The 27,288-nt window shown below is 41.5% G+C and overlaps 2 protein-coding genes across 11 annotated transcripts in view; one reads left to right on the top strand and one right to left on the bottom strand.

The window, feature by feature from the left end:
- Positions 1–11,381, top strand: part of STAG1 (STAG1 cohesin complex component) — a 401,388-nt gene extending 390,007 nt beyond the window's left edge. For all 4 annotated transcript variants that reach the window (XM_057738186.1, XM_057738184.1, XM_057738185.1 and 1 more), the window contains 6 exons: positions 197–402; positions 4,298–4,472; positions 7,009–7,119; positions 7,655–7,769; positions 9,201–9,281; positions 9,370–11,381. In XM_057738186.1, coding sequence (XP_057594169.1) covers positions 197–402; positions 4,298–4,472; positions 7,009–7,119; positions 7,655–7,769; positions 9,201–9,281; positions 9,370–9,393 — 712 coding nt within the window. In that variant the 3' untranslated portion in view covers positions 9,394–11,381. The remainder of the gene's footprint in view (positions 1–196; positions 403–4,297; positions 4,473–7,008; positions 7,120–7,654; positions 7,770–9,200; positions 9,282–9,369) is intronic.
- PCCB (propionyl-CoA carboxylase subunit beta) overlaps positions 1–27,288 on the bottom strand; it is a 111,172-nt gene that overhangs the window by 23,200 nt on the left and 60,684 nt on the right. For 2 of the 7 annotated variants that reach the window (XM_057738190.1, XM_057738191.1), the window contains exons 11-16: positions 19,790–19,897; positions 19,447–19,547; positions 18,921–19,019; positions 17,895–17,994; positions 16,761–16,840; positions 12,381–12,474 (exon numbers count right to left, since the gene is read on the bottom strand). In XM_057738190.1, coding sequence (XP_057594173.1) covers positions 12,381–12,474; positions 16,761–16,840; positions 17,895–17,994; positions 18,921–19,019; positions 19,447–19,547; positions 19,790–19,897 — 582 coding nt within the window. Of the gene's footprint in view, positions 1–12,380; positions 12,575–16,231; positions 16,841–17,894; positions 17,995–18,920; positions 19,020–19,446; positions 19,548–19,789; positions 19,898–27,288 lie in introns of those variants that run through there. The other 5 variants (XM_057738192.1, XM_057738193.1, XM_057738189.1 and 2 more) reach the window with 4 other exon arrangements.

Genomic DNA, 27,288 nt, shown 5'->3' with positions numbered 1-27,288 from the left:
TACTCCAGGAATAGGTGAAGCAAAACCTTAAATTCTCAGACCCTTTCTAAACTTAACCACTGTTAACAGTTTAATGTGTATCCTTAAGGATTCTTCAGAACCCTGAGAGAGAGTGAGCCTTCGGTTATGAAAAAAAATTAAATAAGTGATGCATGAACTACTTCCATAAAAATGACTGCTTCTGTTGTGTTTCTAGTCACTCATACCTAGAAAAATTCCTTACGGAACAGATGATGGAAAGGAGGGAGGATGTATGGCTTCCACTCATCTCCTATAGAAATTCGTTAGTCACTGGAGGTGAAGATGATAGAATGTCTGTGAACAGTGGAAGTAGCAGCAGCAAAACTTCCTCAGTAAGAAATAAGAAGGGACGACCTCCACTCCACAAAAAGCGAGTAGAAGGTAAGTGTGCCTTTATACATGAGGCGAATAGTGTGCCTGATAGCATCAAGATAAAGTGGTAAATAATCTGTTGAAGCAAGATAATACTGTTAAGCACATTATTTCCTTGTATGTTTCATACACACGGAGATGTTCAGGCACAAAGGTTGGAACAGACAAAGTAGGAAAGAAGAGGGTCAAGGAAAAAGAAGTTGAAAAAGCATTGAACACAGATAGGCATAGAGAAAAAGAGGAGACAGGAAGTTTATAAAATTGAGCCCCTTACCATAGAGAGATCTCTAATACATTAAAATTTAATATGATAGTCATAATGGTATTCTATCAAAATACATCCTGATATAGAAGAGAGATTCTGAGAAGTTGAGGGTAGAACTCTGCTGCACATTGAATATACCAGAACAACTTTCCATTTCCACCACTTGGTTGGATAATTTATTTTTGTATATTAAAATTGTGATGGTCAGATCTGATTTTATAACCCACATAGGCTATGGGGAATGGGGAGTTGAATTTTCATGAAAATGTGATCAACAATAGATGTTCCTATATCCAGAAAAAACTGAAGATTGCTTTATTAAAACAAAGCATTACTCTTAAACTAAGAGAAAACTCAAAGTAAAAATGCTTATTTCCTCAAATAATCTTCCTTCATCTCCATGCTTCTCCTAATAAAATTTCTCCAAACCAAGAGAGGAGGACAGTGACCTGAATCATGCTCAGTTGCCCCTTTTTACAAACTTCTGTCTACCTCTGCTGCCTAAAAAATAGTGACTCATCAAAGACTTTGCTGAAATCTGTAGCAAAATTAATTAGAATTTAAGTCTAATGTTTTTTTCATCATTAGCGAGGCAGTTTTAACTAATGATGAAGGAAGAGCACGAGCTCTAAATTCAGAGTTCTAGAATTCAGACCTGGCTTTCTTGTTATTCAGCTATGTAATCTTTGAGCATGTTACTGAACCTCTCTAAGCCTCAATCACTGAGCAGATGAAGGATGATCTGAGTACCTACCCTGTTAGCTATTGTGAATATTAAATGTGCTACTCCCAAATAAAAAACTTAGTACACACACAATGATTACTTAGCACAGTGCTTGGCACATAGGCAGCATTTGATAAATGTTAGCTGCTGTTCTCACAATGTCATCACGTAGTAATGCCCCTTATCTCGCATCAGTCAGTGGATTAGGTTAAATGTATATTTTGAAGAGAATAAAAGATTTGAAAATGTTTACAGAGTTGATGTTAAGTTTAAGATTTCCTTTCAGGTTTCAGCTCCGGGATTTAAATTTTTGGGTCCAGAAAATGAAAATACAAAAAAACCCTGTCTTTATAGTATAGGATCCTGAACTTTTCTCTAAAGAATGATTCCAGTCATTTCCTTTTGAAAATGTCTTCTAGAGCAGCCTTTATCAGGGTGCCCCACATCTATTCATCTATCTGTATTTTTTTCTGCTCACAGCTTTTCTTAGGTGTAATATTCATATTAACCAGCATTCATTAAATCCTTGTTATGTACCAAGAATGTGTTTTATGTACATTATATCACCTAATCATTTATTTGACTAATATTTTTAAAGCACTTAGGTCAGTCCCTAGCACATAATAAATGCTGCATAGATGTTTTATAAATCAATTCCCAGTTCAACACTGTTATCCACATTTTACACAGAAGAAACCAGAGGCTTAGTGAATTTGATAACTACTTATCTATACACTAATGGAGCAGTTAGTATTGTCCTCAGGACAGAGAAGCATATATAGACCAAATAACCTAATCTGGTAATCATTAAATTGCAAAAAAGAAAACTTGCTCTGTATCAGTTTCAAATTTACCAAGAAACCAAGGTAAATTACAGGCCCAGAACTCTTAAGCAACAGGGTTTCATCTATTTGGGACGAAGATGAGAGAGCTTTGCAAGAAGTGTTTTCACTGAGGAATCTTGAGGGGTTAAGAGGATTTCTTTTTTTTTCTCCCCCCAGATACTTATTGGAGTATAATTGCTTTACACTGTTGTGTGCTAGTTTCAGCTGTACAACAAAGTGAATCAGCTGTATTTATACATATATCCCCACATCCCCTCCCTCTTGAGCATCCCTCCCACCCTCCCTATCCTACCCCTCTAGAGAGTTCTTCCTGAAGTTATTCTTTTATTCAGTAGGTCTTTACCAAGCACTTTCCCTAGAACTTTGTAAGATGCTGGATATTGGGTATTAATAAAAGAGTTCATAGTACAGAAAGGGAGACAGAGAAGCCCGCAGTTTCAGTTCAGCATGGTCAGTGCTCTAATGGATCAGAGAGGTTCTCTGGAAACATACACAGGGAGTGACCAAACTCTTAATGAATCAGGGAAGATTTTTCTGGAAAAGATGACATGTAGTTTCTTCTGAAAGATGGTTTACCAGGTTAAGAACCTAAATGAAACCATTCCTATGATCATAAAATTTTAAATGCAGCAGAGAATAAAAGTTTTGAATTAAATGTTGAATGAAAAGTGGTATGAATAAAAGAAGATGTAACCTATCTTTGCTGACTAGGAAGAGATTCAGTAATAAGCTTCAGATCAGTGGAATGACCTTAACGAGATAATAGGCATTTCCAGGAACAGAAAAGCCTATCCAGAACATATATGCCTCTGACAAAATTTTAGAAACAGAGGATACACTGAGACAGACAGAATGCTTGATGGCAAAGGAGGAGCCTCACATGTCTCTGCGATTTAATGGGGGAGGAAAAACAATGGGATTCATACTATATTTTGTGATCAAAATTCTTCAGAAGGAAACACATAGTAGTAATACTATTTTTTAAGTCTTCCCACCTCAAGAAAATGCAGTTGACCTAGAACAGTGGGGTGAGGGGGAGCATTAGGGGCACCAACCACCTAGGCAGTTGAAAATCCATATCTAACGCTACGTTCCATGTGCGTGGATCTGAAGCTGCAGATCATGCAGTACTGGGGTACGTATTTATTTTAAAAACTCCGTGTTTAAGTGGACCCACGTAGTTCGAACAGTATTGTTCAAGGGTCAACTGTAATTTAGAATTTTGTAGGTAGAACTTTATAATCATGTAGTATTTTATCAGGATTTAGTTTAGATATGCAAATAATGCTGTAAATAGTCATTTAATCTGCTCAAATCTTTATGAATGATCTTTAGAAGAAGGAAAAAATAGTTCCTGGTCTCTTGAAGAAACTGAAATCTAATTACAGAGATAGCATATACACATGACAGATCACCTGCCAGTGCAGGACAGTGTATAATTAAGCCCTAAGTGAGCAAGAATGATTCTGTTCCCTCTAGAAGGTAAAAAAGAATGGTAAGTGGGGGCTGAGTGGGGTGATCAGGGAAGACTTCCCTAAAGAGATAGAAGTTAGAAGCATGAAAACAGTGAGTCCCTCAACCCAGTCCCACAAGTATAACCTGGTGAGGGTGACCAGTACCTAATTGTGTGACAGGATTTGCTGACTTCTCAGTAAAGGACAGCCAGACTTTAACTGCTGCTGCATGTGAGACCCACTAAATAGGCCCTGTATTGCTTGAGCAGAGGAAAGTTAGAGGAGTCTCTGGCTGTCCACATTCTTCCCCTTCTATAGGGATGGAGGGACTTGGAAGAGATGATAATGTAGGATAGCTAATATTTGATGGCTACATACAATACCTCATTTAATCCTTACAACTCGAGGTCAGTTACTGATATCCCCATTTTGTATATGAGGAGACTGAATTTTGGGAATTTAATAGTTTATACAAAGTCACACAAATGAGTGGTGTAACTGGAATTCACACCTAGGCAATCTACACCAGAGCCATCCTCTTCAAATCTATGCTATAACTTCTGCCAGAGTTCATTCCACCCATGACATTCTGTGACTCTTAACTGGAATTTTACAGATGAAAGTCTGGATAATACATGGCTGAACAGGACTGACACCATGATTCAGACTCCTGGCCCTCTGCCAGCACCACAGCTCACTTCCACTGTACTACGGGAGAATAGCCGGCCCATGGGAGAGCAGATTCAGGAACCCGAGTCTGAACATGGTTCTGAACCCGACTTTTTACACAAGTAAGTAGTAAAAAATCGTTTCCTTGGCATAAAACCTTCAGCTGTTTAAAGTAAGAAAAATTATTGCATCTGAGCATATTGTTTTCTCAGTTGATGACAAAACAGTTTAAATAACATATTGGAAGATATATAATGTCTGCAAACACTTGTGGATATCAGTTCTTCAAAGTCCAGAGATCTATAAATGCATGGTGTGTCACTAAGTGCTGATTTCATTTGGAGTTTGCAGATTCATTGGGCAGGTCTACTTCTTCTCAGAGATTTGCCAAGAACACATGCAGGTTTACTTCCTTGGCGAGAAAGCCTAGAAGAGTCTCTGCTAAGGTTGTCTATTTGGTTGTCTGAACACCAAATAGACTGTATATTACTTTTTTTAATTAATTTGTTTATTTATTTTATTGGCTGTTGGGTCTTTTTTGCAGTGCGCAGGCTTTCTTTAGTTGCGGTGAGTGGGGGCTACTCTTCGTTGTGGTGTGCAGGCTCCTCATTGCCATCGCTTCTCTTTCAGAGCACGGGCTCTAGGCGCATGGGCTTCAGTAGTTGCAGCACATGGGCTCAATAGTTGTGGCTCATGGGCTCTAAAGCGCAGGCTCAATAGTTGTGGTACACGGGGTTAGTTGCTCCGCGGCACGTGGGATCTTCCTGGAGCAGGGCTCGAACCCATGTCCCCTGCATTGGCGGGCAGATTCTTAACCACTGCACCACTTAGGAAGCCCTATATTATTATTTTTATCAACCATTTAATTAATAGTACTTAGTCTTGGTTAAGTTTATATTTTAAACTTAAACTGTTCATAGATTAGGAGTTGTTAAAGTTGTGATAAATTCTGAGAATAGCTGCCCTTTTTGTAAGACAGAATCAAGCTCTTACCTTTTCCTACATGAGCGATTAAAATGTTTTCTAGTATTGCAGCTCTGAAAGTCATGGAAAAGGCAGGGTGATGGCATGACTTTTGCTATGAAAACCTTAACTTTTTTTTGTTCTCCATTCAGCTCTGAGTCTTTAAGTTCATCACTTGTGTTTCTATTTGTATTAGAGTAATGCTGTGACTTACTCTGAAGGATAAGAGAGAGAATTCTCACTTGAACTCAACAAATTCAGCAGTTTGAAAACAGGGGCAGTGTTAGAAGTATTCAGATCCTGGGTTTCCATAAAGAATCTTTGCTCTGAGGATCTGCCTTCTTCAAAGCTGAAAGGATAATCATTGTCAGCCACTGCATAACTGGGGAAATCTTAGAGGGTAGTTTGCCTTATGACCAGCATTCCCACTGCACTTCCCCCGGGGCTGGGGAGTCCTCCTTATTTGAGCATCCTGCCTTGCTTCCCTGACCTTACCATGTCAGTTCTCCTGGCTGTGGTCTTTCATCTTTTCCTGGCTATAAGTTTATAGGTTGAATCAAGGTGGTAGCCTCACATGATATAAAGACAGCTGCTTCAAGAGAACGTCATGTGGAAGATTTTAGCTACCAAAAATCATTAAGGTTTGCATCATATAAAGTTCCCAAGAGGCATCTTAATACAAGTGTCCATGTGCCAGTAAGGACAGAGTGCAGGTGAGGATTTGGCCCAGTGTGTACCTGACTCCAAACTTCCTCAGAAGGACTGAGAAAAAAATGTGATCAACCCTTCCTTGTTCAATTCTGGAGAGCTCTGAGCCACCAAGCCAGCATCATTCCTGTCCCTTAGGGGACTGAGTATCCAGATAGGAACCCTTGTAAGTAGGGCAGCAGCTGGATACACAAGTCCGAGAAATGCTCTTGTCTAGCAGGGATTTGGGGAATGGAGCTGATAATTTAAGCACCTGTAGGGGAGGAAAAAGTTTTCCTCAACCCTCTTAGGGCCCCTGGCTGGATCTAAAAATTAAATTAACAAAGACAGATTAACAGGAGAAAAGCATACAGATTTTATTAAATTTTTACATGTACATGGTAGCTTTCACACAAGAATGAAGACCTAAAGAAGGCACCAGAGCAGGGAGCTTTTTTAGACAGACAATAAATTTGTGAAGAAATGACAGGACAAATGAGTTTGGACTAAGGGTAGTCCACCTAGGGCTAGGCAGTCCTCATCTTCCTTAACTAGGAAGATAAGCATTAGTTTAACAGGGCTTGTTGGCAGGTTCCTCTGGTGCCATCTCTGGGCTGGTTAAGAATCTGTTTCCAGTAAAAGGAGAAATTATTCCTGCCTTTAGGCAGAAAGGGGAGAACTTTTTCTGTGTTTTCCTGCTTCTTATTTGCCTTCAGCTCAAAATAATTTTTATCTCAAACAGGCATATTTTGGGGTGACATTCTGATTGCCTTCACACCTAGCAGCTGGCCGCCACAGCCAGCTTGGGGACTTAGGGATCTCCAGCTTACTGCCATTTCTGCAAAGACAGGTCCTTTGACAGTGATCTCAACCTTGACCCTGGAGTAAATCCAGCTAACTCCCCTTCCATGGGGATTAGGCCAACCAACTATGGCCTTCTTAGGATGGGGCTGATTAACTAGATTCCTCATCTGCTCTCACAGAATGAATAACAGTGCCCTCTCTCAGTCCTCAGATGCAGATCTCTTGGTTAGGCCAGCCAAAATTAGAAGACTTAAATCGGAAGGACAGAACAGGAATGAACTACATGAAAGTGAGAACTGGAGTAAGGCATGCTGTGTAAGTGTTACCTCAAGTGTCAAAAGAACGTGATGACTATGTGATGCTGGTCATTTTGTGTAATGCCTTGGGTTTTTTTGATGTCTGGTCTTAGAAGTTAAAATCATAACTCAGGATATGCTGTGCAGTGTAGGGTAGAAATGGAAGGTATTGGCTCTTGAGGCTTTCAGCATTTAAATCCTAATGCTGTCACTTGCCAGCTGGGTGGCCTTGGGTAAGCTCTAAAACCTCTGTGCCTCCAGTTCTTTATTTGTACATTTGGGATAGTAATAGCACCAACCACTTACAGTTTGTGGGAACTGACACATAGCTAGTAATATTGCTATTGCAGTTAAATTATACTTCCTTCTGATGAGATGAAATCTTGAGTAAACCAAATGAATGATCCTCAGTCACCTTAGAGTTAGTTCAGTATCATAATTTGTGAAATCTATTGATTGTAATTGGAAGGTGGGCTAGAAGATTCAGTGTAAGAGCCAGAACTCTGGATCCAGTGAGTGTGAAGAGCTTTCTGACTGTGTTTTTTCCGTATCAGTCGGGGTCTAATGGAGGAAGATGCTGAGCCCATCTTTGAAGATGTGATGATGTCATCCCGGAGCCAATTAGAAGATATGAATGAAGAATTTGAAGACACCATGGTTATTGACCTGGTGAGGAAGCTCAGTATATTTTTCTTTAGTTAAAATATGTGAAGGTGTTGGTGTAAGGCGATGCTCTTGTTTTCAGAACCCTGTGAGAGGAAGAGGAGGAGGAGGTAACATTGACCAACAGTGGGCAGGGCCAACGTAGCACTTGTGGGCATTTGGAAGAGCTTATGTTTTTCAAAGCAGTCAGATTTTAAATTCTGGCAATAACAGGAACTGGCTCCTTCTTATTACATTCATGAAAAACAGCTTATGCTAGATGTGTTTTTCAGACAGTATGTATATCTGGCCTCTTGTACTGTCTGATTATATACACTGTGCTCCAACATAGCAACCAAATGCAGAATATAGATCTTATTTGTTCATTGTGAAGAGACACATTTAAAACAAGGAAATCTGAATATGGACTAAGTGTAGGTAACAAAAAATTATTAACTTTGTCAGAAATAGTAATGTTTTTTAAAAGTCTCCATCTTTTAAGAGATACACATTGAAGTAGTCACAGGTGAAATGATATGGAGAAGAAGAAACAGGAGAATCAATGAAACAAGATTGGCCAAGTGTTTGAAAATTGTTGAAGCTGGGTGATGGCTGCATGGGAGTTCATTATACTGCTTTCTCTATGTAATTAATTTGCTAGACAGTTATAATAAATACCAGTGATTGGGTGGCTTAAACAGAAGTTAATTTTCTCATAGTTCTGGAGGCTAGAAGTCTGAGATCAAGGTGTCAGCAAGATTGATTTCATTCTGAGGCCTCTCTCCTTGACTTGTGGATGGTCATCTTCTTCCTTTGTCTTCACATGACCTCTCCTCTGTGCATGTCTCCTCTTCTTATAAGAACGTGGATCACATTGGATTAGAACCCACCGATATGGTCTCCTTTTACCTTAATCATCTTTTTAAATGCCCTGTCTCCACATACGGTCACATTCTGTGGTCTAGGGGTTAGGACTTCAGAATATTAATTTGGGGGGACGTAATTTAGCCCATAACATTCTGCTCTGTATGTTTTTAATTTTCCATAATGAAAAGGTTTGGTAAGAAATATAAATGAGACCGTATCCAATCTATAACCTCCCTCAACCCACCCATCAGTAGCTCTCCATCTACCTGCTTTGGGGAATTTAGTGAAGTTTTGTCACCTAGTGTTTGATCAACCTTATAATTATTCTGTGATTGAAAGGTATGTTCTTTGTTTATAGGCCCAGTAATTACTTACATGCATTTATACAGTCGTAATTTGAAAGCCTTTTTTTATCTAAGTGATAATTAAAAGCCAAACACTGTTACATTTTTCTTTAATGTATGCTCCTGTAAAGCCAGATTCTTTTCCTTTCAAACTGACCATTAACAGTTCTTTAGAAATATTAACTGATTATCACAGTTCATTGTCTTAATGTATCTCAGGAAAAAATTATCTGGCTTCTCTTTCCAGCCTCCATCAAGAAATCGGCGAGAGAGAGCCGAGCTGAGGCCAGATTTCTTTGATTCTGCAGCTATCATAGAAGACGATTCAGTAAATGTTAAATTATTACTGTTCTTTATTATGGTTTCTGGGTCTTGTTTATGCATGAAGTTAATAATTGTGTTTTATTTTTTTCTAGGGATTTGGAATGCCTATGTTCTGAAGTCTGAAGAAAAATTTACAAATCTGGAACTCTATTATTTAGAGCTAGAGGCCTATATACTGTGATAGCTTGTATGGGGAAAAAACACTTTTGATGTGATCTGATTTGTTTTTTAATCAAATGATTGCGGTCAATCCCTTTTTGCAGTGACAGAAGAGGAGCATGTAAATTACCCAAGGGAATGTTGTTGAATGTCACCTCAGAAAGACTGACCTGAAAAATCATTTGTGTCCTATTATTGGACTTATCCCAGTACAGATGTGTGTGTTTTTCTGGAGGGAGGAAGAAATTTTAAATTTTTAAAACAGCTGTCAAGATAAACACTGTAATACACCTGTTTTATGAAAACTCAGCATTGAGTAAAAAAATATTTTTAACTTTATTTTCCTGTTGTACAATTTAAAAACCGTTTTAACATTTTGCCTTTTTATGTTTTAAAAGCTAACCATTTTTATTAAACCTATGAGTAAGCAGCTCATCCTAATTGCCGAAGAGTGTTTTGGAGCTCACTGGATTTGGTTGACCTTGTGGAATATGGAAATAATGGAGGAGCAGAATATTGACAAGCTAAGATGAAATTCTGACAGTGCATCTCTGCCAAAAACCACACACCCTCTGTGGATATGGATATGAATTCCCAGATTTTATATACTCTTGAATAAAAAGGTTTATTTTTATTTATAAGGGGGCATAAAATAAGAAATGTCCATGCAGCCATTTTTCCAACAGATGCTGTACACCATTCATTTTATATAGAATAGGGAGATTCAGATACAGTACATTTTCTATTGGTATTTGTTCTGTGCATTTTTAGCAACTTCTACCAGCAAATAAAGTATTCTCAGTAAAACAAAAATGTTTCTCAAGTTATCAGTTTGCTGTTTTTACCACTTATTTCATGCCCTGCCAAATTCAAGTTACATGGACTTCCATTTTCTTAAAAAGATAATCATGAACTCCTTCGCCATTCAAACGTGATTCTGAGTGTAACATAACCCTGTCTACTTCCCATGCACTTAATACCCTTATGCACTAATTTTGTGAATTAAGTTTACCGATTATAGAAGTATGTGCTGCATAGAAGTCTGTGCTTAGAGGGTGAAGTTTTTAAGCTTACCTTGGAATACAGCTACCTTTCAGTGTTAAATGTGCATATTAAGGATAATTCTTTGGGGGAAAGAAATTATGAATCTTCAGGACAGCCTTCAATGGTTTAGAGTTACATTCTACTTAGACTTTTATGACTTGCTGCTACTGTTATTTTAAAAAGCCAACTTAGTTTCTTCCTTTCTGATTTTTAAAGTAAGCCTCAGAATTTCCAAACCAATCCATCCGCAGCTATTTCTGGGCTGATTTTTAAAGTAGCTGCAGCAGAATGATGAGGCTTCCCCTTTTTACCAAAAAATAAAAGCATTTTTTTAAAAAAATGTGCACCCAGTGACTGTGTGGGAAAGCAAAATGGATTATTTTATTCATCCTTTTAGTAAACAAACTTTTCTCAACATTTGTACAGTTCTGAAAAAAACTTGGTCACCAAAAATGTTTTATCTGCTAATTTAGCAATTCCTGGGCTCCAGTTAGGGGGCTCGGGGTCTCGCTTTCTTCCAGAAATGTGGGTTTCACTGGAAGTGAAAGGGCAGGGATGACTGGACTGTCCACCATACCAGCCCTGCCCACCTGTGGTTCTGGCCAGGGAGCAGGCCAGGAAGTGCCCTGGCACCTGCACAGATTGATCCTTTGCTTGACAGTTTCATGTGGAAGACAGATGCTGACTTAGAATTGTAGACTACCATGCAACGGGAAAGGCTTAACACCGACTCCAATGGGTTCCCAGTTCAGTTTGAAGTCAATCGAATTTTTGTATTTTCAGTGTCTCCTTGATTGGTTTTGCTAGTAATTCTGTAAATTGTACATTTGCAATATGAGGTTTTTTTCCTTTTGTACAATTTGAAACTGATGCTTCACCTTTCCTTTAATAAACTATTCAAAATCAGGCTTGTGGTAGTCATCCTATTGTTCCTACAAGGTAAAGCTTTAAAGGTGATTTCTTGTCCTGTTCAGAATGATGCTTTCCTTTTTTACTAAAAACTGAGAGTTTGCTCTTCGAGATTATTTGTTAAATGATGGCAAACTTACTGTATCAATGAGGCTTTACGTTTTTAAGCAAGCAGAATTTTAGGACTAGCTCATCAATTTTCTTTCATTCTTTGCATTTTCTTGGAGAGTGAGACTGGCTAGGCCAAGTGGTCTGTGGTTCAAGAGGATGTCTCTTGTGGGCTGAGTTTTGGAGGAGGCATTCAGGAATTATCAGCTGGTCTGAACCCTGGGTCCTTCCCCCACCTGAGATCCAGACATATCACTTATGCACGGTTGCCCCCTAGCAGTGCCCTTTAAAGACGACTTGTGTTCTCTGTGGCTGCTGAAGTGAAGGCTTCTCTTGACAATGCTGCCAGATGTCACTCTGAACAAAATCATATCCTACATTTTATGGGCCTGACCGTGTGCTCTGGGCTTGTTCATTAGATGGCCTAAGATGTCCATGCAGGACAGGCAGAAATGCAGGGGCTAAATCGGCAAGTGAGCTCCCCAGGCAGCCAAGGAGGGAAGGTGATGAGGATGGGTCTCTGTAGCAGGTCATCTTGAAGGTTATGTGCTTAAGAGATTTGACCAGGGTTTCACCCATATGTGACTCAACCTTGGGACAAGCTTGCAAACCTCCCAGATGTGACTTGACCGTGACTCCTGCTCTCAGAAAAGCATCTTATCAAACAAGGAGCAGTGTCCTCATGGGAAACAAAGGCTTAGTGCCTGCTCAGGCTCTTCGTATCAGACCAAACTCAGGTAAGGTTCTGTCTCTGCCCTCCTAAGTGCCTTGCTCTGTAGGGGTCTCTACTGGACATCACTTTTTGAAGGATAACTTTCTGCTCCCAAGGACACACAAATGAAGCATTTCTCGTCGTGAAAACAGAGACATGGTCAGTACCTACCTGCTAAGGCTGCCACATCTGCCCAAATGTGCTGGCTGCTCTCCTCACAGGCCCCAGGCTGAGGCTCTGCCCATTGTGTAACCACAGCTCCTGCCTGGAATAGTGGAGACCCCACGCTGACAGAGGAGCAGAGCATGAGGACCAGCAGCTTCACTAAAATGATAAAGCCAGAGCTCTTCAGAAATCCTTTGAAACTAGAGGACATAAAATATTCATACCTGTCAAACAGGTGAAATCTGGGTTGGTTCAACCACTCCATCAAAGGTATTAAGTCATTGTATTGGGTGAGTGTCCTTCACAGGCTTCTCTGACTCTGTGCAAACCACACATAAAAGCACTAGCAAAAATCAGTGCGTCCAGAGGCAGAGAACTGAGCTGGGGAGACCAAGACATGGTCAGCAGAGAAGCTGGAAAAGCTACACAAGCACTGGAAAGCTGCTCGTGGATGTGTGTGTTCACCGTTACTCCAGCAACTCAAAAAGATACTGGCCATCATGCAAGAGGTAGGAAAGCTTTCCAAATTTAGTAGCTCTTTGGGTTGAGACAATCCTAAGTGGAGCAAACCACCACCTTTCTCATTCCAACCCTTTGGGGTTCAGACAGAACTGCCTGGGTTCAAATCCCAGCTTCACCACTCTAGCCGTGTGGTTCAGGATGAATCAGTTTATGTACTTAGGGCAGGAACAGTTACAGCTGGACACTCACAGAGCCTCCTACCTCCACCACAACTCACCATATTAATCTGCTCTCAGTCTAAAGCCAGACACTTACCAGTGCTCCACTCAGTAACCAAGTCCTCTCTGGTTACAAGATTCAGCACTTTTCTCTGCCCCTTTAAGATGAGACCACAGTTGGGAAAGGCATTCCTAAACAGTAGCCCACGAGAAGACTCACTGCCACTCCGCAATCCACAGGGGCTGGTCTACTTGACAAAGTTTCCAAGATCTTGCAGCTTCGTGTCTCCTTCGCCACCAGCTTGGTTTTCAGACGGGCCAAATCCGAGGTTGGCAGACCCCAGAAATTGGATTGGCCAGGCAATTTTTAAGCTATTGAGCCACACACTAACCAACCTGTATGGTTCTTCCTTAGCCAGGAGGCCTCTAAGAGCCACCACACCTTTCCCAGCTCCAATGGCTTACTCCTACTGCTGGTGCCAAAGAGAAGTACAAAGAACCTCTGGGCAAACATCTCTGCCCCCCTAGGAACATTCCACCTAGTTAAGAAGACAAAATTATGTTTCAAGCCAAAAAACAGAAGGAGGGTGAAGAATGCGCTATCGGGTGCTTAAAAAATACCTATTATAAGCAGAATCAACTTAAGCTCACAAGTTGAGATGCACTAACGGAAAAAGTCAGGCCATTGAGCATGAGCAGATTGGAGCTACTTGAAGCAAGACAGTGTTCTCAGAAAACTCATGAGGGGAGCAAGACAGGGAGGGACTAGAACCTTCTGTGTGGGCTGCAGGGTACTATCCACTAGAAGTGCCAGAGAAGAAGAATGCAGCAAAGTCTGGACCTGGAATGAGTCTATTAGCTCAGAACAGATTGCTGGCTTATGGGGAAGCCACAGAGACCGGGGTTCGGGGGTGGGGGAGGGGGGACTTGTAAAAGTACTCAGAGCCCAACTAGAATGCAAGATTTCCATTCTCCAATGGAAAGGGAAGAAAGATGCTCAAGACAGAAAAATGTAACAAACAAGTATAAAGTGTGTTTGAAAACATGGGACTTCCTAGGTGGCACAGTGGTTAAGAATCCACCTGCCAATGCAGGGGACACGGGTTTGATCCCTGCTCCAGGAAGATCCACATGCCATGGAGCAACTTAGCCCATGTGCCACAACTACTGAGCCTGCACTCCAGAGCCCGTGTGCCACAAATATAAAGGACTCCTATTCTTTCAAAATGATAGCCACCCAAGTTACTAATCCAAATAACCATGTACCTACTTTTAGTTTAAAAACAATTTTAAAAAGTCTTGAACTTTACTTTAGAAGGTTTGTTGTTGATAAAGTTGTAGTAGCTCTGAAACTTGTGTTTATTATAGGACTGAGCCACAACTATTGAGCCTGTGTGCCACAACTACTGAAGCCTGTGAGCCTAGAGGCCGTGCTCCTCAAGAAGAGAAGCCACGGTAATGAGGAACCCATGCACCACAATGAAGAGTAGCCCCCGCTCACCACAACTAGAGAAAGCCCATGTGCAGCAACAAAGACCCAACGCAGCCAATAAATAAATTTATAAAAAAGGAAAAGAAAATTTGATAAGGTGACAGCATAGTAAGAAAAATAAATTATTTCAGGAAAAATGTATAAAAATGAAAAGATGATTTATGCATCCAAATTGATACTAAAAAAATTTAAAAAGGAGAAAGCGCCTCCTTGCAGATATGACCACAGGGTTAAAAATATAGTATTTTACAACCAACACAGAACAGCTGATTGAGGCAAGAATCAAAATGGATACTAAAAGTACTGGATGTGGGGCTTCCCTGGTGATGCAGTGGTTAAGAAGCCACCTGCCAATGCACAGGACATGGCTTCGATCCCTGGTCCGAGAAGATCCCACACGCTGTGGAGCAACTAAGCCCGTGCACCACAACTACTGAGCCTGCACTCTAGAGCCTGTGAGCCACAACTCCTGAAGACTGTATGCCCTAGAGCCCATGTGCCACAACTACTGAAGCACACATGCTCTAGGGCCCACATGCCACAACTACTGAGCCTGCATGCTGCAACTACAAAGGTCATGCACCTAGAGCCCATGCTCCACGACAAGAGAAGCCACCACAATGAGAAGCCCGCACACCCAACGAAGAATAGCCCCCACTCACCACAGCTAGAGAAAGACCACACACAGCAACGAAGATGCAACACAGCCAAGAAATAAAATTTTTTAAAAATAAAAGTACTGTATGAAAGTGCTGACAGGCTTAAAGAAGGCCCCCAAATTAGTTATAAATTACAAAGAAAGTTACAGAGGCTGTCACCTTAGCAACCACCTTAACCAAGTGATCAGACTCAATTTCATCAATAATGGAAAAAACTAACATGTGCTTCTTAGGAAGCACATGTTAATTACATTAGTGTTCTATAAGGAAAGAACACTCCTGGGTATTACTCTTACCTGGATCTAAATGTCTGTAAACAATCAGACAAACCCAAATTGAGGGACATTTTACAAAATAACTGGCGAACATGATTCAAAAATGTCAATGTCATTAAAGACAATGTAAGACAATAAGCCTTTTTTCGTAGGAAATAAACATTGGTGGACAAAGGGTTATGATTCTGCAATTACTCTCAAATGGGTCAATAAAAATAGTAATTATGTAAGAGATGAAGCAAATCTAGAAAATGTTAAGAACTGGAGAATCTAGGACTTCCTAGGTGGTGCAGTGGTTAAAAATCCACCTGCCAACGCAGGGGACACGGGTTCAAGCCCTGCTCCAGGAAGATCCCACATGCTGCAGAGCAACTAAGCCCATGTGCCACAACTATTGAGCCCATGTGCTGCAACTACTAAAGCCCACGTGCCTAGAGCCCATGCTCTGCAACAAGAGAAGCCACGGCAATGAGGAGCCTACACACCACAACAGAGAGTATCCCCACTCACCGCAACTAAAGAAAGCCCGCACACAGCAAAAAAGACCCAACACAGCCAATAAAATAAATAAATTTAGAAAAAAAAGAACTGGAGAATCTAGGTGAAGAACATACAACTCTTGCAACATTTCCACAGATTTGGAAAATTTCAAAAATGTAAGAACACACTTCTGGAAAGAAGTTAACATAGGGTAAGATGTTAATATAGGGCATATGACTTAGCATCTATTCTGGTACACACACACACAAACACACAATTACAAACATCTCCTTTAATCTTCAACAATTCCTGAAGGAATTAATAGGATAGGACATATCATTTAAATATTATTTAAAAGTAAGAAAACTGAAGCCTTAGCAGATAAGTACTTTGCCCTAAAAGCTTAGTATCTCAAGAGAAAAAATTAATTCTTGGGGAAAGAGGAAAACAACACACAGGGGTATCAGATAAGGGCCAGCTCCAGGTGATAATACTACAGTGTTTCCTCTCTAGTTCTGATTTTTCAGATTTCTACCACAAAAAAAGATGAGATTTATGCTCAAAAAATATCAGTTAGGATTTTTAATAAAACAATTTTACAGTAAGGCACAAATGATATCTTTCTAGAATTTAATAAACTTAGCCATTCCAAGCTATTACTGGTATTTAGATTCCCAGGTTTCCTGACTGCAAAAGGCAGGGATGGGTGTGAATGGCCAGGCAGTAATTAGCTCCTGGTTTATCCTCCCTTGATTCATTTACAATGGAATATTTGCATGTTTCCTCCACGGGCGCTGTACCTTCTTGCTGGCCAAGACATCCAGGTCACAGCAGATTCGGGCTCGTGTAGAAGAAGGCTGGATGATGTCATCCACAAACCCTGGGGAAGCACAGAAAAGGAAGCAGATCATCTGCAGCCCCAGATGCTGCCACCCCCTGAACTCCCACATTGTACTCAGCCTGGGCACCATCTTCTGGGGCCAACAGTGTGAGCAGGGCCCGACCTGATACAACAGGGGCTGGGCCCTGTGAACCCTCCCCTGTTCCCAGGAGCCCCCTGCTCCTCTGGCAGGTCCCAAACTTCTGGCCAAGAAACACTCAGCAAAAGGAAAACGTGACCCTCTCCTTACCAAGATGAATTCAACAGGGAATAAAATTAAGAAAATGCACTTATGTTTTTTAAAACTCACTACAGTAATTCCTCCCATCCTGTACAAAAGCCCCTCTTCAATGTTACTTTGCCACTCTTCCCATCAAAAAGTGGACTGTATTTCTTCACCCGGCCTTGTAACTTGCCTCGGCCAACAGAATGTGGCAAAAGTAACACTGCAACTTCCAAACCTAGGCCTCAAGGCACCCTGCAGCTTCTCTTCTCACCCTCTTGCTGCCCTCAGGACACCATGCAGAGCAGCATGGACTAGCCTCCCTAAGATTAAGAAACCATGAGGAGAGAGAGTCTAGCTGACAGCCAGCACCAGCCCTTGCAAGTGAGGCCATCGTGGACTATCCAGCCCCAGTCAGGCCACCAGATGACACAGCTGCACAATGATCCCAGGCAAGACCAGCAGAAGAACCACCCAGCTCAGCCCAGACCAAACTGCTGACCCTCAGAACTATGAGGGAAAAGGAGAAAAAAAACAAGGGGAAGAAAACGGTAGTTGTTTTAAGCCACTCTTTCTGGGTAGATTTTTCGCAGCACTCAATGACAGAGCAACACTAGGAAATTTAGCCATTTCAACAACGTTGTTTTCATCCTGGTTACAAAGCAGCCCATACAGGCCCCACTGTCCTTACGTGATGACTGCCCAGGGACAAGCCAGCCCTCACCAGTCTCCAGATTTAACTGGAAGGGCAAAGGCAGACTTTCTGGAGTGAAATAAGGAGCAAGCGACCAAACAAACAAACAAAGCTGCCCTCCCCACCACAGGCCCCACCTCTCACAGCTGCAGGAAAAGGGTTGGCAAACTTCTCGATGTACTCTGCCTGGGCGGCCTCCACATTCTCATGCCCTTTGAAGATGATCTCCACAGCACCCTGTCACGAGAGGAGCTGGTGAACATCCCTGAGACCGGGCAGGCCTCCCCCAGCTCATCACTGGTGTGGCCACAAGTGTCCCAGTAACTCAGTGTACTGGAGACCAGTGCCAGCTCCAGGTGCCTGGAGACGACCGCACGACCCCGGGGGCTGTGATGGATGCTCCGCCGCAGCCCCAGGGACGGGCTGCCCACGCCAAGCCAGCAGCTTGCCTCCCCAGATCCTGTCCTGCTCTCTCCAACTGCACTCATCCTTCTCTGAGGCCAAGATATTTGGCCTAGCTTCCACGGTTAGATCCACAGTTCCCCTCATCAAGGGAATCAGAATGCTGTTTTCCTTTTTCATTCTCCTGAGCCCTGAGCACACAATTCAGTGGCCGGGGTGGAACGACTAAACTGCAAATGTAGAAAAATGAGGACTGAAAGATAAGTCTTCATGTCAGAACCCCTAAAAGTCATCTCGGAGGGGCGGGGCCTGGGAGTGACCTGGTTCAACCCCAACAGCTATTTTGAAGCAGGAAAGGAGTGGGGAGTAGGCTAAGCAACAGGAAGTACCCTGCCCAAAGCCAGCAGGGTCAGGACCACCGTTCGGCTTCCATGGGCTAAGAGGAATGGCTCCGGGGTCCTCCCTGGGAGATGGGATGGGGTTGGGGGAAATGTCCAGTCTTCCAAACGCTAGTTCAGCTGACTCAGCCCTCTCCCCTCTACTGACATCTCAAAACCCACTCTAGGCCCATCCCACCCAGGCATGAAGATGCCAGCACGTGCCTGGAGTGAGAGCGCAGGAGGCAGGCTTGCCAGGGTCTACACCCCAACCCCCCGAGCCCTGGTGATCCCTGGGGTCCTGTCCTCTTGCCAACATTTCCCAGCCGTGCTGGGAGAGTGCAGTCCCCAGGCCCAGGAAAAGGAAAAGCTAGAGGGCCTCACCTTTGCTCCCATGACTGCAATCTCTGCTGTAGGCCAGGCGTAGTTGGTGTCACCACAAAGGTGCTTGGAGCTCATGACATCGTAGGCGCCACCATAGGCCTAGAACAGACCCAAATGCTGGATGTCAGAGCCTGAGTCAACCAGATAGATCACGTCCCTGTAAGACCCAGGAAGCCAAGCGAAATGAGGACAAAAAGCAAGAATAGCCCTCCTGGGCACCTGGAGGCCCAGTGTCTGTGAGGCCAGGGAGCCAGAGCACAAGGGCACAGCCCACAGGCCTTTCCCAGTTCATGGTCACTGTCTTTCCCAGCTTTTCCCCATTGCTGCTTTCAGTTCCCAGATGACCAGGGACATCTCTGCAGGGCGTGTCTGCAGGGTTGTCCATGCTGTGCTGTCCTCGAGAGCTTTTTTAGGGGGGTGAGGTGTCGTCTCCCTCCAGCGCTGCTGAACCTCTCGGCCAGCCCTCCAGCCACGGCCCTGCTGCTGGGAGCGGGCAGGCTCACAGCCTCCAGCAGGAGTCCCTCACCTTCCTGGTGATGACGGTCACTTTGGGCACAGTTGCCTCAGCAAACGCGTAGAGCAGCTTGGCGCCATGCCGGATGATGCCCCCATACTCCTGCGCTGTGCCTGGGTCACGAGCAAGAGTTACTGGAACCCACAGAACCCTCACGAGGTCGGCCTCCACTCTCAGCTGGGAGGTCTTCCCCCGCCCCAGAGGGCCACCCCTCACACAGCCCCACCTTCCAGACACTCAGAACATGCAGACGTCACAAATCCTGAGGGAATTTTGCAAGAAGATCTCCACATAAAGTGGGTGCCTTGCTGGGCAAAACTGCCTCTCCTGGCCCCCACCTCTGTCAGTAACTTACCCGGCAGGAAGCCAGGGACATCCACAAACGTGATGAGTGGGATATTGAACGCATCACAGAATCGGACAAAACGAGCGCCTTTCACAGATGAATTAATATCCAAGCATCCTAGAAACAGAGAGACCATCCCTGCTGAGCTTCTGAGAGACTCCCAGGCCTACCCATACCGGGAATAAATAAATGGAGAGATATTCCATGTTCATGGATAGAAAGACTCGATATCATCAACAGGTATGGTACTGGTGAAACTAATCAATGGAACAGAATAAAGAGTCCAGAAATAGACATACATAATCAACTGATCTTTGAAAAAGGACCAAAGGTAATACAATGGAAGAAAGATAGTCTTTTTAACAAATAGTGCTGGAACAACCAGACATCCACATCCAAAACTGATGTAGACCCAAACCTTATACCTTTCACAAAAATTAACTCAAAATAGATCCACACAAAACTATCAAACTGTAAAACACAAAACTATAAAACTCCTAGAAGATAACATGGGAGAATACCTTGGTGACCTTGGGTATGGCAGTAACTTTTTTTTTTTTAAGTTATTTATTTATTGGCTGCGTTGGGTCTTCATTACTGAGCTCAGGCAGAGAGCGGGGGCTACTCTTTGTTGTGGTGCACAGGCTTCTCACTGCAGTGCCTTTTCTTGCTGTGGAGCATGGGCTCTAAGCGCGGGGGCTTCAGTAGTTGTGGCACATGGGCCCAATAGTTGTGGCTCTCGGGCCCTAGAGCACAGGCTCAGTAGTTGCAGCACACGGGCTTAGTGGCTCTGCAGCATGTGCAATCTTTCTGGACCAGGGCTCAAACCCGTGTCCCATGCATTGGCATGTGGATTCTTAACCACTGTGCAACCAGGGAAGCCCCGGCATTAACTTTTTAGATACACAAACTTTCAAAGGCATGATCCATGAAAGAAATAATTAGTAAGCTGGACTTCATTAAAATTAAAGACATCTCCTCTGTGAAAGACTGTCTAGAGAATGAGAAGACAACCACAGACTGAGAGAAAATATCTGCAAAACACACAATCTGATAAAGGACTGTCATCTAACATATACGAAGAACTCTTAAAACCCATGAAAGAATATCAATCTAAAATAGAACTGGAGGATATAAAATGAAGAATCTCACACATGTGCCCTCAGGAAGACAAACCTTTAGGACTAAGAAACTGACTTCCCTTAAATGCCTGATTTACAGAACACCAGTAATGTCAAAATTTTCTCAGATGACAGGGAGCCGATAAGGAGTTGTCTCATATCGACCTTGGGAAGTTTCATGAATGGGAAATGATCCAGGTCGGGTTGGACTCATAAAGTGGGTTGAACTGAGTTTTGTTTCTGTGACTGGACTAGTTTTATCTGCTCAGGAAGTTTTCAAGGCTGGTCTCCATTTGTTGTTTATTTTAACTGACTAACTGAACTCTCCCCTCTATACATTCCCTGTCCATAAATACAACCTGCCCCAAACCCTCAATGGACTCACCTGTAGCTTGCTACAGTTTTCTTGCCCTGAATTATAGTTCCTCTGCTATTCCTGAATAAACTCATTTTTTCTGAGCTTGCTTCAGTTTACCTCTTTATTTAGGTCAAACAAATTCAATGATAAGAAAATAATCCAACTGAAAAATGGGCAAAAGACCTGAACAGGTACCTCACCAAAGAAAACACAGACCTGGCAAATATGCATTTGAAAAGACGTTCCACATCACATGTCATCAAGGAAAGGCAAATTAAAATGAGATACCTCTCAGAATAGCCAAAATTCGGAACACTGACAAACTGAATGGTGAAAAGCATATGGAGCAATAGGATCTTTCCTTTACTGCTGGTGGCGATGCAAATTACTACAGCCACTCCAGAAGACACTTGGGCAAACTAAACATACTTACTTACAAACTAAACATACTCTTACTATTCAAGCTGGCGATCATGCTCCTTGGTATTTACCCAATAAGCTGAAGACTTCTGTCCACACAAAAACCTGCACATGAATGTTTTTTGCAGCTTTATTCATAACTGCCAAAACTCAAAAGTAGCCAAGACGTCCTTCAGCAGGTGAACAGATAAGTGAATTATGATATATCCAGACAATGTAATATTACCGCTAAAAAAAAAATCAGCTATCAAGCCATGAAAAGACATGGAGGAAACTTGAATTATAGAGTATGTAGCCTTATCAAATCAGCTTCTTCCATATAACTAAGTGGAAGAGGCCAATCTGAAAAAGCTACATACTGTGTGATTCCAACTACATGACATTTCGAAAAATACTGGAAAACTGTGGAAGCAGTAGAAGGATGAATGGTTGCCAGGGGTTATCAGGCTACCAGGGTTAGGGGGAAGGGAGTGATGAATAGGCAGAGCACACAGGATTGTTAGGGCAAGTGAAACCATTTTGTATGATGCTGCAAATGGTGGGTAGATATCATTACATATTTACCAAAAACTACAGAATAAACAGTACCAAGAGTGAATCCTAAAGTAAACCATGGACTTGTGATGATGTAAATTCCATAACTGTAACATATTTACTCAATTTTACTATGAACCTCAAAGCTCTAAAAAATAAAATTAAAAAAAAAAATTATACACCATGACCAAATGGGATATATCCCATGAATGCATAAGTGGTTCAATACACAAAAACAAAAACAAAAATCAATCAGTGTAATAATACACCACATTAGTAAAACAAAGGACAAAAGCTACATGATCATCTCAATTGACACAGAAAAGGCATCTGGCAAAATCTATCACCTTTCATGATAAAACAAACGCTCAGAAAACTACAAATAGAAGGAAATTTCCCCAACATGATGAAGACCACATATGAAAAACCCACAGCTAACATCATATTCAACAGTGAAATGCAAAGGTCTCCCCCCTAAGATCAGGAACAAGATAAGGATGCCCACTGGCACCACTGCTGTTCAACACTGTGCTGGAAGTTTCAGCCAGAGCAATTAGACAAGAAAAAATAATAATAAAAGGCATCCAAGTTGGAGAGTAAAAAGTAAAACTATATTTGCATCTAATATGATCCTATATATAGGAAATTCCAGAGAATCTACAAGAAAGCTACTATAGCTAATAAATTCAGCAAAGTTGCAAGTTACAAGATCAGCAAACAAAAAGCAGTTGCATAGTTGTCCTTCTATATACCAATAACGAACGATCCAAAAAGGAAATTGAAAAAGGAATTCCATTTATAAGAGCATCTAAAAGAATGAAACACTTAGGAATAAATTTAACTAAGGGGTTAAAGACTTGTGCAGTAAAAACTACAAAACATTATTGAAGAAATAAAAGACCAAAATAAATTAGAAAACATGGGTCAGAAAACTTTACATTGTTAAAATGTCAGGGGACTTCCCTGATGGCACAGTGGTTAAGAAGCTGCCTGCCAACGCAGGGAACAAATGTTTAAGCCCTGGTCCAGGAAGAGCCCACATGCCACGGAACAACTAAGCCCGTGTGCCACAACTACTGAGCCTGCGAGCCACAACTACTGAGCCCGCCTGCTGCAACTACTGAAGCCCGCACCCAGAGCCCGTGCTCTGCAACAAGAGAAGCCACTGCAATGAGAAGTCTGTGCACTGCAATGAAGAGCAGCCCCTGCCCGCCACTCCACAACTAGAAAAAAGCTCTCGAAGACCCAAACACAGCCAAAAATAATTTTAAAAAATAATAAAAAATACATATATATATATAAACCTACAGTAGTCAAAACAGTGTGATACTAGCATATGGACAGACATGGAGACCAAAGGAATAGTATTGAGAACCCAGAAATAAACTCATATATCACCCACTGATTTCTGACAAAAATGCCAAGTCCATTCAATAGGGAAAGAATAGTCTATTCAACAAATGGTGTTGGGATAATTCAATTTCCACATGCAAAAGAATGAAGCTGAACCCCTAACTCATACTATAGGTAAAAATTAACTCAAAACTGTTCAAACCTAAATATGAAAGCTAAAAGCATAAACTCCTAAAAGAAAACATAGGGGAAAAGCTCCATTTGATTTGGCAATAAGTTCTTATATATGACTCCAAAAGCACAAATAACCCCCCCAAAAAAAAACAAAAAAAGAGAGAGAATTAGACTTCAAATTTTATAACTTTTGTGTATCAAATGATGTTATCTAGAAAGTGAAAGGACAACCTACAGAATGGAAGAAAATAATTACAAATCATTTATCTGATAAGGGTTTAATATCCAGAATACACAAAGGACTCCTACAACTCAAAAACAACAACAAAAATCTCCAAGTAATTAAAAACGGGCAAAGGACTTGAATAGACATTTCTCCAAAGATATACAAGCAGCCAATAAGCCTAAGAAAAGATGCTCAACATCCCTCATCATTAGAGAAATATAAATGAGATAATAATATAAGCATAAATGAGATAATACTTCACACCCATTAGGACTGGCTGCTATCAAAACATACCAGAAAATAACAAGTGTTGATGAGAGTATGAAGAAGTTGGAACCCTTGTACATTGCTAGTGAAAATGTAAAATAGTGCAGCCACTGTGGAAAACAGTGTGATATTTCCTAAAAAAAGTACACCTAAAATTACCATATGACTCAGTAATTCAACAACTAGATGTAGGGCTTCCCTGGTAGCACAGTGGTTAAGAATCCACCTGCCAATGCAGGAAAGTTTCAATCCTCGGACTGGGAAGATCCCACATGCCTTGGAGCAACTAAGCCCGTGCACCACAACTACTAAGCCTGCACTGTAGAGCCCGTGAGCCACAACTAATGAGCCCATGCTCCACAACTACTGAAGCCTGCATGACTAGAGCCCGTGCTCTGCAACAAGAGAAGCCACCGCAATGAGAAGCCCATGCACCGCAATGAAGAGTAGGCTCCTCTCACTGCAACTAGAGAAAGCCTGAGCACAGCAATGATGACCCAACGCAGCCAATAAATAAAAAATAAATAAAAATTTAAAACAAAACAACTACGTGTATACCCAAAAGAACTGAAAACAGGGTTTCAAACAAATACTTGTACACCAATGTTCACTGTGACATTATTTGCAATAGTGAAAAGGTGAAAACAACCCGTGTCCATCAACAGATGAATCATTTAAAAAAATGTAGTATACACATGCAATGGAATGTTATTCAGACACAAAAAGTTAAAATGAAGTTCTGATTCATGCTACAATATGAATAAACCTTGAAAACATTATGCTAAGTAAAACAAGCCAGACACAAAGGAACAAACATTGTATGATTCCACTTATATGGCATATCTAGAATAAGTAAATTCACAGAGACAGAAAGTAGATTAAGATCACCAAGGGCTGGATGTAGGATGGAAAGGGAGTCTCTGTTTGGGATGATTTGACGAATTTTTGGAAAAGCTAGTGGTAATGGCTACACATGTATTGTGAATGTAATCGATGCCACTGCATTACACACTTGAAAATGGTCAAAATGATATCAAAAAAAACAAATAACCCAATCAAAAAACTGGGCAGAAACCTACATGCACATTTCTCCAAAGAATACATACACATGGCCAACTGGCACATGAAAAGATGCTAAACATCACTAATTACCAGAGAAATGCAAATCAAAACTACAATGAGGTATCACCTCACACCAGTCAGAATAGCCATCATTAAAGAGTCTACAAAGAATGGGACTTCCCCGATGGCACAGTGGATAAGACTCCAAGTTCCCAATGCAGGGGGCCCAAGTATGATCCCTGGTCAGGGAACTAGATCCCACATGCCTGCTGAAAATAAGGGTTCGCATGCCACAACTAAGACCTGACACAACCAAATAAATAATTTTTTTTTAAAAGTCTACAAAGAATAAATGCTGGAGAGGGTGTGGAGAAATGGGATGCCTCCTACATGGCTGGTGGGAATGTAAATTGGTGCAGCCGCTATGGAAAACAGTATAGAGATTCCTTAAAAAACTAGAGTTGCCATATGATCCAGCAATCCTACTCCGGGGCACATACCCAGACAAAACTCTACTTCGAAAAGATACATACACCACAATGTTCATAGCAGCACTATTCACAATAGCCAAGACGTGGAAGCAACCTAAGTGTTTATCAACAGGTGAATGGATAAAGAAGATGTAGTGTATATATATACAACAGAAGACTACTCAGTCATTTAAAAAAAATGAAATATTGCCATCTGCAGCAACATGAACAGACCTAGAAATTATCGTACTAAGTGAGGTATGTCAGACAGAGAAAGACAAATATGATATCACTCGTGTGTAATCTAAAAAATAATACAAATGAACTTATTTACAAAACAGACTAATAGACATAGAAAACAAACTTATGGTTACCGAAGAGGAAAGGGGGAAGGGTGAGGGATAAATTAGCAGTATAGGATTAACAGATACACACTACCATATATAAAACAGACAAGGATTTACTGTATAGCACAGAGAACTATATTCAATATCTTGTAATAACCCAAAATGGAAAAGAATCTGAAAAACAATATACATACACACACATACATGTATATAAAAAACTTAATCACTTTGCTGTACACCTGAAACCAACACAATATTGTGTTGGTTCAATAACAAAAACTGGTTAAAATGGTAAATTTTACGTTATATATATTTTACCACAATAAAAAACATTTTTAAAAACCTGTTTCTAAAGACAAGGAGAGGGACTTCCCTGACGGTCCATCGAGTAAGACTCCAGGCTCCCAATGCAGGGGGCCTGGTTTCAATCCCTGGTCGGGGAACTAGATTCTGCACACATGCCACAATTAAGAGTTCGCATGCCGCAACTAAGGAGTCCACATGCCACAACTAAGAGGCAGCATGCCACAACTAAAAGATCCCACATGCCACAACAAAGATCCCCATGTGCCGCAACTAAGACATGGCACAGGCTAAATAAATAAATAAATTAAAAAATAAAATAAGGACAAGGAGAAATTGCCATGGCAGAAATAAAAGATGAGGCTGGGTCAGAAAGGGAGGGTGTATGCATCCCACACAGGGATTCAAAGGAAACCTAAGAAGGAAAATAGTAAGGAGGGAAGTGGTATCCAGAGTCCCCAACCCCACCCAGAGCATAAGCATGGAAGAGTCCCCACCACCAGACTGTGACTCAAGTCTGGCCATCTCACCAGAAAGCTGTGGCGCACAGGTACAGCAAGATGTCGTTAACTTTTTGTTACATAATAACTATGTACCTGGTACCACCAAAGGCACTAGCGATAAAACTGTGAATAAGACACCAACACCTCTGGCCGCATGGAGCTCATAGTTTAGTGGGTGAGTCATAATCTAACTAAGGGGACAGAAAGCAGGCCTTGAAAAGGTAAAGACTGTAAAAGTTGAGGAGGAAAGTTATCTCTAAACCCTTAAAAAATTAGACAAGGATGAAAGAAGCATTTTGAGATGCTTATGATGATTTTAAGAAATTAAAAGAAAAGGAAACTTTTGCAACATCTATTGAGTTTTTTCTAA

This window comes from Hippopotamus amphibius, chromosome 6, assembly GCF_030028045.1.
Source record: "Hippopotamus amphibius kiboko isolate mHipAmp2 chromosome 6, mHipAmp2.hap2, whole genome shotgun sequence".
NCBI classification, from domain to species: domain Eukaryota; kingdom Metazoa; phylum Chordata; class Mammalia; order Artiodactyla; family Hippopotamidae; genus Hippopotamus; species Hippopotamus amphibius.
The sequence above is the reverse complement of the archived record's forward strand: the minus strand, read 5'-3'. Positions and strand labels throughout refer to the sequence as shown.